The sequence below is a fragment of the Acomys russatus genome, chromosome 29 (assembly GCF_903995435.1).
Source record: "Acomys russatus chromosome 29, mAcoRus1.1, whole genome shotgun sequence".
Classification (NCBI taxonomy): domain Eukaryota; kingdom Metazoa; phylum Chordata; class Mammalia; order Rodentia; family Muridae; genus Acomys; species Acomys russatus.
In genome coordinates, this window is record NC_067165.1 from 5,570,403 (window position 1) to 5,582,688 (window position 12,286).

At 52.2% G+C, this 12,286-nt stretch overlaps 1 protein-coding gene across 4 annotated transcripts in view; it reads left to right on the forward strand.

Annotated features, from left to right (window-relative positions):
• Window positions 1-12,286, forward strand: part of Ssbp3 (single stranded DNA binding protein 3) — a 141,138-nt gene that overhangs the window by 127,398 nt on the left and 1,454 nt on the right. For 2 of the 4 annotated variants that reach the window (XM_051171999.1, XM_051172001.1), the window contains 6 exons: window positions 2,729-2,817; window positions 3,422-3,470; window positions 4,053-4,088; window positions 4,557-4,611; window positions 5,828-5,898; window positions 11,767-11,845. In XM_051171999.1, coding sequence (XP_051027956.1) covers window positions 2,729-2,817; window positions 3,422-3,470; window positions 4,053-4,088; window positions 4,557-4,611; window positions 5,828-5,898; window positions 11,767-11,845 — 379 coding nt within the window. The remainder of the gene's footprint in view (window positions 1-2,728; window positions 2,818-3,421; window positions 3,471-4,052; window positions 4,089-4,556; window positions 4,612-5,827; window positions 5,899-11,766; window positions 11,846-12,286) is intronic. The other 2 variants (XM_051172000.1, XM_051172002.1) reach the window with 1 other exon arrangement.

Sequence of the window (12,286 nt, forward strand, 5' to 3'; positions counted from 1 at the left end):
AAAGCCCCACAGCTCTCAGGGCTTCGCACTGGAGAGGACAGACCCTCTTACTCCCCAGCGACACTTCTTATTCCCTGACTGCTGAAGCTAATGGCCAGGCCCAGGAATGGACAAGAGGGTCTTGAAATTGGTACTGAGAGACACTGGTCTCTTCTGACTGTTGGCAAAATGGCCCTCCCAGGAGATGGAACCCTGTGAGGCAGGGCAAGAGAGTGAGTGGCTATGGACATTCCCACTTCCTTTCTGCATGACCTGCACTCTGCCTTCTGGCCGAGGCCCTTAGGAGGGGCAGCCAGCCCTTCAGGCAGCACAGTTGAGCACCACTGTATGAGTTGGGCTGTGCTGAGACTAGGCTAGAGGTGGCAGTTCGGCCAATGACTGCCGTGTCGTGTGTGTCGTGTCCCCCCCCCCCCCCCCCCCCCCCCCCCCCCGCCTCAAGTGCTTTCTAGAAGCAGGTGAGGAAACAGTATAGTCTGGTGTCTACTTTATAGGTAGACGAGCTTTCCAGGTTTTGGCCCCTTATCCTGTTTCAGCCCAGAGGAGTGAGCAGTCAGGCCTCACCCTGTCCTTTGCCTCCAGGGCCTAAGGTGGCCTCAATGTGCAGAATGACCAATGGGAAAGAGACAGCTCTTGGTGTTTGCTAGCGTGAGGTAGCGAGTGCCCTGTTGTCCAAGTTCTGGAAAGTGAATCCTTAGATAAAGCGAAATCTTTTGGCCTCTTGGACACATTGGGTAAAGCAGGTTCAAGACCTTTGGGGACCAGAGGGCACCAACCAATGGCTGTACGCTTAGCCGTTCTGTCATTCCCCGCTGGCCCAGAATGCCAGAGCCCCCTTTCCTGCAGGCTCCAGTCATGCCACCTTAGGCTTAGAGCTGTGGAGCAGCCGCAGCCGCCTCTTCACTAGGCAGGAGTAAGTTAGGGAGACCTTGTGGTCATGTCCTCCCATCACCACAGAGCAGTGCTGGTGAGGGTGAAGGGTCACCTCCAGCAGCTCCAGAACCTGAGTACTGATCTTCCAGCTCCGTTTGGAAAGCTGGTGCTTCCAGTCGGAAAACTTGATCCCTAAACCTTGTTTCAGCTCAGCTCCCGTTCCTGCCTTGCTTACTAGACAGCTATGGGCCTCCAGGTTGTCATCCATGAAGTGGGAGGTGTGTGGAGTGACCCTTTGGGCCGTGCATGTATACAAGGGACACTTGTCATGGGCCTGTGCAAGATGCTAGCTTGGTAGGACTGGGATCCTCTGTCTGTGTCTCCCATCAGGGCAGCATGCTGCAAGTCTAGATGGCCGGCCCTCTTTTGACCCACACTTTGTGCTGTCATCTCTAGCCACCATGCACCCCTCAACAATAAGGGTACCTCACAACTGACACTCCACAGTCAGCGTGGGTCCTTGTCCCTGTTTTATAGACAAAACAGGCTTGTGACCCTGCAGGCAGAGCCTGCCAACAGGCCCCTGTCCCAGCTTAACTAACACCCCGCCTAATTTATAATCACTGAGGGAGTTGCTGTGACTGTTAAATGTGGCACACATAAAATGTGGCGGGGCTGTGTCCTCCACAGTGAGAACTGTCGTTTACGTAGTTGCCGGAGTCAACAGCAAGTGGACAAAGCTGAGGCTGGCTGTTCTGCAGCCTCTGTGTGAGCTGCCTGCAGCCTAGCCTCCCTGGAGACCTCACTCTTTGCCAGCCGGCTGGATGTCACTGCCTGTACTGTGTCTAGGCAGTCTTCTAGACCCAAGGCCTCCATGGGTGACTTGCAGAATCGGGGTCCCCTTGGTAGTAGTGAGCTTTTGGGAGGTAGTTCTTTTGTGAAGACACCTGTTTCTAGTCCAGTGTTAGCTCCATGCTTGTCTGACCCAGCACTGTCGCCTGGTTTTCACCTCCTTCCTGCCAGAGGTTTTGGGAAAGAGCCAAGGCTTCTGGGTGGAACCCTGCTCTGACATTCATTTGCGAGCCAATTTTGGCCAGCGGTTCCCTCTTAGCCCTTCAGTCTTGTCTTTTGTAAAGCGGGACCAGCTTTGGAGTGCTGTTACAAGGACAGACAGAGCAGATGCAGTGAAGCAGTGTGTGCACTGCAGAGGCTGCTCACACTGAGGCCGAGCTGCCATCAGGCCGTCAGCGTTCCACCAGCCTGCTTCTCTCAGATGCCCGACAAGGGCAGCGCCTAGGCTCACAGCTGGTGCAGTTTGTTCTCTTCCCTGACTGTCTGTCAGTCACGGGCACCCCGGGTTGTAGAGTTGTGGGTGTACCGTGAAGGCAGTGTCCTGCTGTCCTGACCCTCAGAGTCCCACTGTAGGGGATAGGGATGGCTGTGTGCTGGTGGGGAGACTGTTGGGCATTCTGAGGTCGGTGGCATGGTGGGCTGGTTTCCTCTGCTCTCTCCTCCCCTCAGAGTCTTATGTGACCCCTTTCACCAGTCAGCGTTGGACCTGGTAGCAGAGCCGGCCTTTCTTCTAACTGCTGAGGGCTGTGGGAAAGGACCCACGGCAGCTTGCTAAATAGACACATTTTAGGGGATGTCATCATGAAGGCCCTAAAAGCACATTGACTGTTGTGACTGTCCCTCTGTGCTGGCTTGTCGTCATTGTGGTCCCTGTCACTTGGTCCCCATCCTTTCTGAAAGAATGTATGATTTTTTTTTTTCTCATCAGGTTGTCTTCACAGACTAACCCTCTCACTTATATTCTGTGTTTGTCTCCCCTCCCCGGTTCCCCTTCTCCTTCTCATAGACTGACCCTTGGTTATCGTTGCAGAATTACGGCAGCGGCATGAGACCACCACCCAACTCCCTCGGCCCCGCCATGCCTGGGATTAACATGTAAGGCAAATAGGCCCTGGCCAGTGCCTCAGAGCCTGTGGCCTCCCCACCCACTGTTGGAACCCCTGAAGACTCATAAGTCACTGGTGCCTCTCTGGACCACAGTTTCCTCATCGCTAGGGTGAGAGCTCCGCCTTATACAGTGTGTGTGCCAGGCGCAGCGTTGGGCACACTTCTGATCTTCAGGCTCCTCCTACAAGGGGTGGTTACTCCCTGTCTGTGATGAGGTCACTGAGGCCCAGAGAAGTAGAGTGACTTCCTTAGGCTTGCACAACTTCAGTGGCTGATCCAAGATTTTATCCCTGTGCAGATGAGCCCTGATCTCTAGTACTTACATGAGAATCTCTGGCCTATCTTCCTAGGGAAAAGCAGAAAGACGTTTACATTAAAAAAATTTTTTTAAATACCATATATTTTACAAATTGTACATATAATTTGAAGGAGTACATAAGTCTCCTTCCATGGAACTGGCCATTACTACCCCAGAGTCAGGTGACCTCTAGGCCTTCCTGTCCTGCTGCCAGCCTATTCCTCTGCCCCTGCTGGCTCCACTCCACAGCGTTTGTGGCCCCACCTTCATTGTCTCCATCTCTCCTTCCCTCAGGGGCCCAGGAGCTGGCAGACCCTGGCCCAATCCTAACAGTGCTAACTCAGTGAGTATCCAGGTCTGGTGGGGCGCCATTCTCTATGAAAGAGGTTCTAGGCTCTGGGTAACTTCTGTCACCGGGAAGAGGTGTCAGGAGGAAGAATTACGGTAGCATTCCACCTGAAGGAGGCCTGTGTGGGCGGAGGCCATGGGCAGTGTGCTGGGCTCCTCTGCAGGGGCTCATGGGAACCAGCCAAGAGCCCTGGTTCCAGGTGTATTATGGTTTTGGTTTCTAGTGTTGAAGGCAGTGATTGGTGAGCTGGGAAGAAGAAGATGCAAGTGGGTGTGTGGCTGGGCGTTGCTCTCTTCTACCCTCCCCCCCAAATGGGAGGCCTCTGGAGACCCTACTCTCAGGTTCTGCCAAAGGCTGGGGAGAGAAACCCAGTCCCCAGGACCCCTGCATTGTGGCTTCACTCATGTCTCAGGCCTCTTCCTCAAGAAACTGGCCAGATTACTAATTCACTGGGTCCCCAAGCCTCTCATAAGAGTGAATGTACCCCAAAGTGGGTTTGGAAGTGAAAGGGCACACACAATACTTCTCTGTCAGGGAAGGCAGCTCCAATACATGACTCCTAAATCTTCTTTCCAGATCCCGTACTCCTCCTCATCACCCGGTACCTATGTGGTAAGTGCAGCTATGGGTTGTGGCTGTCCAGTACATATGACCAGCGCTGGGCACTCAGGCTCTGATGTGGTCCTTGTGAGGGCACAGATGAGCCCAGAGTCCAAATTGCTAGGGCTTTGGCTATCTGTGTTTAAGTTATCTGTACCAGCCTGGGATAGCCCAGACTTCTCCAAACCTTGACCCAGGAGAGGACTCCTCCTGAGTGGCCGGCTACCCAGCAAATCGTATATTCCCACTTAATGCCTCTGGCTTTTACTGGTTGGTGTGCATTAAGTGGGTGTGAGCAGATGTGCCACACCCACCAATGATACCTTAGTTCAGCTTCCTTCGGGCCTGTGTGCCCCAACTCTTGAGTGCAGGAGAGGCAGTACCAGATGCCAGGCTGTTCTGGGCACTGGAGGATAGCAGAGAGGCCTCCCCAGGCCTCTTGTCGGCACAGATCACTGATGACAGCTTTTATCTCATCAGGGACCTCCTGGCGGTGGCGGGCCTCCGGGAACCCCCATCATGCCCAGTCCTGCGGGTAAGAGAGCTTGAGGGGAAAGGGAAAAAAATGTCCAGTGGGAGTGGGGAGCTGTGTGGTCCTGGGGGCTGTGTTGCAGATCTTGGCCTCTCTGTCACTGCTAAACCCTGAGCAATGGGTCCTCTACCAGGCACTGGTACCTGGAGGTTTAAGGGCTGTGAGCCCTTGCAACCAACAGCCCATTCGTTGTGTGGTATCAGTCATGTGATCCGTATGTCTTGTACACTGCTTTGAAAAGAACAAGGCTGAGCTGAGCTGAGGTCTGAAACAATAAGGTCTCATTGCCCTAGGTGACTCAAAAAGGGTCTCTGGGGACCAGGATTTTCAGGCACACACGCACACACTCATGCTGAGGTCCCGGCTCTCTGGGCTTCTGGTTCTCGGTGTAATGTAAGAGATCTCCTTCTCTTGTTTCTTTTTATCTGGAGAAGGCATGCGTGCACACGAGGGCAGGTGCACACACGCTCATATACACAGTGTCACAATTATCTGTCTGCCGGCTAAGAATAGCATTGCAGTCAGCCGGAAGGAGTGCAGCATACGGCCCCTACCCAGCCCAAAATAGAGGGAGAATTTCTGCTCCTGACTGAATACTCTCAGCTGGTTTCCTAAGGAGACTTTCCTGGCGAGGTGGGGAGTGGCTGGAGCCTCCCCTGCCAGCTCCCCATAAAGGAAATCTGCTCAGCTGCAGGGGTGGAGCTGGCTGCAGCCGCAACTGGCTCCCGCTCCTGCTCCCGCTCTGCAGCATTGATGAGCGGCATGACCTACATTCAGACTGGGTCACGTTAACCCACTCCGTATGTTAATGCGTGCCCGTCCCCGTCCTCATCCCCACCTCCTACCCCTCAGCCTAGCAGAGTGGTTCTGGGTAAGTTCCTGCATTTTCCTTCCCTGGGTGGGGCTGAGAGGAAACACAGGTTGTGCCCTTGTGTCCTTGCTGAGCCCGGGGAAGGGATCTGAAGTCCTTGTGCTGTGCCCACCCTACTGCCCAGATACCCTGAAATTCTTGGTTTGTGGTTGAATGGTTTTTACAGTTGAATTTTTGTGATTAAAAACTTTGTGAATCTTCATTAAATACAAATTAGCCAGAAGATGGTGATACTTAGAAGAAATTTTAGGTGATAAAATACAAAAGAACGAGTTCAAGTGCCACGAGTTTGTTTTAATTAAGAAATGAATTAATCACCTGAACTATATGGTTTCCACTATTCTACAGATTCAACAAACTCCAGTGACAACATCTACACAATGATTAATCCTGTGCCGCCGGGAGGCAGCCGGTCCAACGTGAGTCTGCTTTCTGCTCATTTACATACCAGATACCATAACAAATCATAATTAACTTCATCAGCTGAGGGGAAAGCAAGCGTAATTGATTTTAGCCATTTGTTACCAAAGATGAATAAAATAACCCATCAGAAAAGTGATTAACTCTTGGGGCAAGTCAGCGCCCGTCTTATTGCTAGTGGAGGCAGGAGGGGCAGCGCTCACCCTCTGGTCAGGTGTTGAGACGCTGGCAAGGGAAAGCCCCAGGCTGCGGGGGGCCCTTTCTGGCTCAGTCCCCACTCTTCTGACTGGCTGTGCCACCTTAGGGAGTCGTTCTTGCCCATCCTTCCTACTTCCTGGGCATTGTGTTGCTAAGAGGAAGCCCGAGGTGTGCCTTCGGAGACCTGCCGGCCTGACCTGTGCCAGCGCCAATATGGCAGCTGTTTTACTTCTCCTTTGACCTTCTTCTCATCTGAGTCCCCCAGTGATCTTCCCTCTGCAGGAGATGAGCCCAGGAGATGAGCTGGTCCAGCTTTGGGCCTGGAGTGCTCTGGGCCTCTGGTTTGGTAGGCCCAGTTCCTGAGATAATACAAGAGTTCGTCCGTCCATTGCCCCCACCCCCCCAGGTATTCGGTCCCCACACTCGGGCTGACCTGTGCCGATGGCAGCACACATTTGATGTAATCTCCTCAGTAGCCTCCTTTGCAGGGCCACGTGTTGGATAAACACAGGAAACTCTTCTCTTATACAGCCCTCCCACCCTCCTGCTAGCCTTGCTGTCCCCCTCACTAGGGCTGTCATTGATCCAGATTTTACCATTGAATGCTCTGTATCCTGAGATACCTGAAGGCATAAAGTCCTATTCTGTAGCCTTTGGTATAGAAGGTTGGATGGAAAGAATGCCAAACCCACAGAGGCCCACTGGACTCGCCGGAGAGCACTCTGTTAAGTCAGGTGGACGTGGCACAGGGCATCTGTCACCTACGGTCACCATTGTATTTTCCCAGGCTGTGGATGCTGGTGGGTACACAGGCCTCTGCCTGCTGCTGCAGTCTCTTTTCACGTTTGCATCACGATGCCACTGGGCTTTCACTTAACTTTATGAACACTGTGACAGTGTGTTTAAGAGTTGAGGTCATGAAACTACGAACTGTAACAGTGCCAGCTCCAGCGCCACCCAGATAGCTGAGTGACTCTTCTTTTTCTGACAAGGGGAAAGGCACACAATGGGAAAAGGACAGTCAAGAACATTCCAGGCTGTGTAGACGGGTACCTGGGTGGGGGAGCACACACTCGCTCAAGTGCATCTTTTAAACAAACTGACACTGGTGTCCATCCAAAACTCAGTAACACCCCAAACCCCAACCCCAGCCCCTGCTCAGTCACCGTCTGCAGTCAGCACTGCCGTCACCCCGTTCCCTGGTTGCTCTGGATCTAAGGCTGTTGTGCTCCGGATCCAGTGTTTGCAGCGGAAAGTCCTCTGTGTGAACCAAAGAGGGGATGTTGATAACAGATGCCTTGGCCCCCTGGGCTCAGCTGTGCTCACCACAGTATGCCAATGGCACCTCACAGTGTTGTAACACAAGACTGCACACTGAGGGTGCAGCCCAGGGTTAGAGCACATGCCTCGAAGGCAGGAAACTCTGGCACCACCCAAGGGCTGGGGGGTGGGGGGGAGGACCACTCTCCTGCTAGGTCCTTTGATTTAAGAATTGGAATTCAGCCGGGCGTGGTGGCGCACACCTTTAATCTCAGCACTCGGGAGGCAGAGGCAGGCGGATCACTGTGAGTTCGAGGCCAGCCTGGTCTACAAAGTGAGTCCAGGATGGTCAAGGCTACACAGAGACACCCTGTCTCGAAAAACCAAAAAAAAAAAAAAAAAAAAAAAAAAAAAAAAAAAGAACTGGAATTCTACGCTACCCTGATTTCCGTGAAGCTTTTAATGAAATCGCAGAGAGCGGAGCTGTTCTCTTATCAAATGTGAGCTCCAGCTTGCTCCTTGATCTGCATGCTCAACAGTTTTAATATCTCTCTTGGCAACTTCATCTGAAAGCATCTCACACCCATGGACCACCATTTCCACAAAGGCCACAGTTGCCTTTCTGTGAGAACAGCCTTCATGGGGAAAGTTTAGGTCACTTGTCACTTCGCAGAAAAACTTCATGCAAAGTTTACTTCATAGAACCAGAATGCCTCAGATATGTACCTGTAAGCTGACAGTCATAGAGGGGGGGTGTCTGGAGAGATGGCTCAGTGGTTAAGAGCACTGACTGCTCTTCCTGAGAACCCGGGTTCAATTCTTAGTACCCACATGGCAGCTCACAACTGTCTGCAACTCCAGTTCCGTAACTTACAGTTTTTAAGTATGAGACAAGCTGGCATGGCGGTCCACACCCATAATCCTAGTCCTCAGGAGGCAGAGAGGCGAGAGGGTTGCCATATGTCCTAGGCCAGCCTACTTAGTTGCAAGTTTGAGGTCAGCCAAGGCTATACAGTGAGAACAAGGTCTCAAGACACAGCAAAAGCAATGATGTGAGACAAGACGGATATCCACATCTACTCTGGAAATCTCTGAGGAAAGGGCAGGAAAAGGAATTGGAATGAAAACAGAGTGTGGGCTCACCCAGATGGTTGTGCTAAACCTCACACCACCGAAAGAATGACGCAGAGCTTTAGAAATGAGGCTTCAGGAGAACCCGGAAAATATCATGGTCAAGGGCAGCCAAGTTAAATAGGACTTTCCCCATTTCTTTCTCAAAACTTAACTTCCTTGGACTTCAGCTTGGACCTCACAAGTCCCAAGTGTCCTCTGAGCTTGAGTACCATTTCTTCACAGGGCGTGTGTATCCTGTGCGTGCTGGTGTTTGCAGATGCTGGACGTGGCAGGCAGGCATGGCCTTATAAAGAATGCCCCAGTGCTTTCAGACAACTCAGTCTGGGGAGGGGAGCCAAGGTAGAAGGAAGGGTGCACACGTCAGGACAGAAGCGTTAGTGAAAATACACGGCTTCCTCATACAAGACATTTCTTTAACCAACCTGGCTACTACTGTTGGCTAGTCCTGTCATTTTTGGTTAAGTAATGGTGTTCCTGTGTTAACCAGTATAGATTAAAGAGGCCGAGCTGGGATAGCGGCACCCACGGGCAAGCAGATGAGGTGGCCTTCCTCCTTGCTCCAGTGCACAGAAATGGGCTCAAGAACTGGGAGATGTGCTTGCTGTGCACGCATGCATCCTCATTCAACCTCCCAGAACTCAAGGGCCTGTCTTGTTTGCTTTTTAAAAGCTGGACGCATGCTGTGCCTGTACTGCCAGCATTTGGGGAGCTGGAAGCAGGAAGAACCCAGAGGTCACAGGTCACAGTCTAGCTGACGAGACAAGGCTCAGGTAGAGACCCTGCTTCAGAAAGTAAGGTAAAGAGCAATAGAGGAGACGCGTAACACCGACCTGTAGCCTGTACACACTCACCTCTCCACACGTGTGCACACAAACTTGTGCACACACACACATACACATAAAATTAAATCCCCCCTCCCCCATTTTAAGCCAGGTGCACATTAGTGCCTGTAGATGTGGCTGCTTTGGAGGCTGCAGTAGGACAATCATTTGAGCCCAGGAGTTCAAGGCCCATCTGGCCAACAATGGAGTCATCTCAAGAGAGGGGACAAGGAGAGGGTTAAACAGAATTAAGCCCCAAATAATGTAAAGAGCTCTGACGAATCAGTAATAAAAAGACAACCCAATTTCAAAAACATGTGACAAATATGTGAATAGATGCTTCTCCAGAATTGTACAACTAGGCCGTAAACACACAGGAAGAAGCTGTTAGGAAATGCAGGTTAAAACAACCAGGTACCTCTTCACAGCAGGAGGATGGCTGCAAACAAAAGCATGGGCAGTGGGGTCTGGGAGAGGTGGCTCGGTGGTTAGGAGCACCAACTGCTCTTCCAAGGGACCCAGGTTCAGTTCCCAGCACCCACATGGCGCCTCACAACTGTCCAGGATCCAACACCCTCACATAGATATACAGACAAAACACCAATTAAAAAAAAAAAAAAAAAGGCACAGGCAGTGACTACTGTTGAGTCTGTGATGGAGAAAGAAGCCCTCCTCCACTGCTGGTGGTAATGCCGAATGGTGCAGCTGCTGAGGAGAGCAGCCGGCACTGCTGGAGAGCGCAGCGACAGGGACTGTGTGACCCGGCAGTTCACATGGGTGGACACGCCTGACCACAGAGCTGAAAGCAAAACCACCCTGAGTGTGGGGTGACAGATGGATGTGGCAGAGCTCCGCCTTGGACTAGGAACAGTACAAATTTGAGTGAGAACACGGGGCAGCCATAGACGTGTCCTAGAGTTGATGTGGTCGTCGCCCAACCATAAACATCATGGACTGTATGGTGTAGCAGTGGTTGAGGTCATTAAAACAGTATGTGGAATTACGTGATAATACGTAATTTCGAAATTATCTGATTTGAAGACAGATGTGTCCGTCTGTGTCTTTATCCAGTCCTTGGGAGGCAGAGGCGGGGGAGTCTGAGTTTTGGGGTAGCCAGGGTTCCATAGGCCCTGCACCAAAAAGACAACTAAAAGTCCTTGACTTTTAATATATTGGTTATATCTATGTTAGAATAACAGTACGCGTTAGTATATGTATGTGATGTGTGTTTTGTGTTATCAACTTTAAACACTATTGTTTGGTCTGGGACAGTTGTGTCCTGGGAGCCTAGTAAGGTGACCATTCCCTTCATTGTCATGTCATTTAGGCTAATTAGTATGAAATTAATGCCTGGAAAAGTGACAAAGGTGCTGAAGCCCCCAGTCCCTGTACACGTCAGCTCTCCACCAGCTGTCCATATTGCCCCCTGTCCTGTGTCTGTTGCCCACACAGCAGTTTTAGAATGGCTTCTACAACCTGTTCTGCGTCCAGATTCTGTTCATTTCTGCCGAGGCTCCGCAGCCACCTCGGTGCATCCCTGCCTGCCTCGGAAACTGCAGCTGCACCTCCTCATCTGTGGCTGTGCTTGGAACTTGACCCCTCTGACCTTGGTCCTGTTGGGTGGCTGTGAGCTCCTTCTAAGGGCTGTGGCAGACATGTGACTCAGTCGTGTCCTCAGCACCCATCGCAGGCCAAGTGCCCAGCAGTCCTCCCTCTGTCACACTATGTCTGTCCCGCCCTGCCCTCTGTCCAGGCAGTACCACAGGCACCGGCTCCAGGCAAGGCTCAGCATCACTACTCAGGATATGTGCTCCTTCCTCCCTGTGGGATGGGCTTGGCACGTTCAGGCAGCATGGAATGGAGCAGATCCTTCACCGTTGCCCCCTGAAACTTACCATGCCTGAGGTGTAGGCTCATAACAGGCTGCCCTGCTCCACCCTGCTCCATCCCACAGCCAGAATGGCTGGTTCTACCTGTGCCCTAGGAGACTGTGCAAAGCACCTCCCCTGCTTGGCTTCAAGTTGCTCGCCTGTAAAATGCAGGCGACAAGTCTGAGTCATTTGATCTGGCCTATGTAGTTGAGATACTGGTCAGTGCAACAATGAACTAGGCACCTACCCAGGAGTGGATCAAGCCCTGTGAGGAGGCCGAAGAAACTGGCAGCTGGCTGTGCATGGAGCTTGGTCACTTTCGTCTGGTTCCTTTCCCTCTCAGTTTGCCCGTTGAAGTGGGATATAGACCCAGGCCCTTCCACTGGGCAATCCCCAGGGCCAAGGCAAGGAACTGTCTCCTTCTCCAGCCCGTGGTACCTAAGTCTGCACAGCCTGGAGCATCCTCAGTGTTCTTCTAAGCAGCCAGGGCCCAAGGCCTGATCCCTTGGAGGAGTTTGGGAAGCAGAAGGGTGGTACAATGGGCCTGGGTCTGCTGCTAACCGTGCTCTGCTCACCCCCACAGTTTCCAATGGGTCCTGGCTCAGACGGCCCAATGGGAGGCATGGGCGGCATGGAGCCCCACCACATGAATGGATCCTTAGGTAAGCCAGCACCTGCGCATGCTCCACCTGCCCAGGCAGTGTACTCTGCCTCAGCTCCTTGGTCACCTGGGCCTGGGAAGGTCCTGAGCAAGAGCTGTTGCCCCTGCGTGGAGGGTTCTCTACACAGAAATAATGTGAACTCCCATCCACGGAGCCAGAGAAGAAAGGGGTCCTTCTGAGAGGGTGGAGATCCCTGTGGAAGAGGGATCTAGCAACTGAACTGGGTCAGGCATAGCCGCACACGCCTGTTATAGTCCTGGCTTTCAGGAACCTGGGGCAGGAGGGTCACAAGGTACAGTCCAGCATTCAAGCACTCAGTAGAGCGTGCATGAAACCTGAGTACGTTTTCTCAGTTTAGAAAGAAGAAACAGGCTGGGCTCAGTAGTGCGTGTCTTTTCAGTACTTTTATACTGAGGTGGGAGAATGGTTAATTCATGGCCT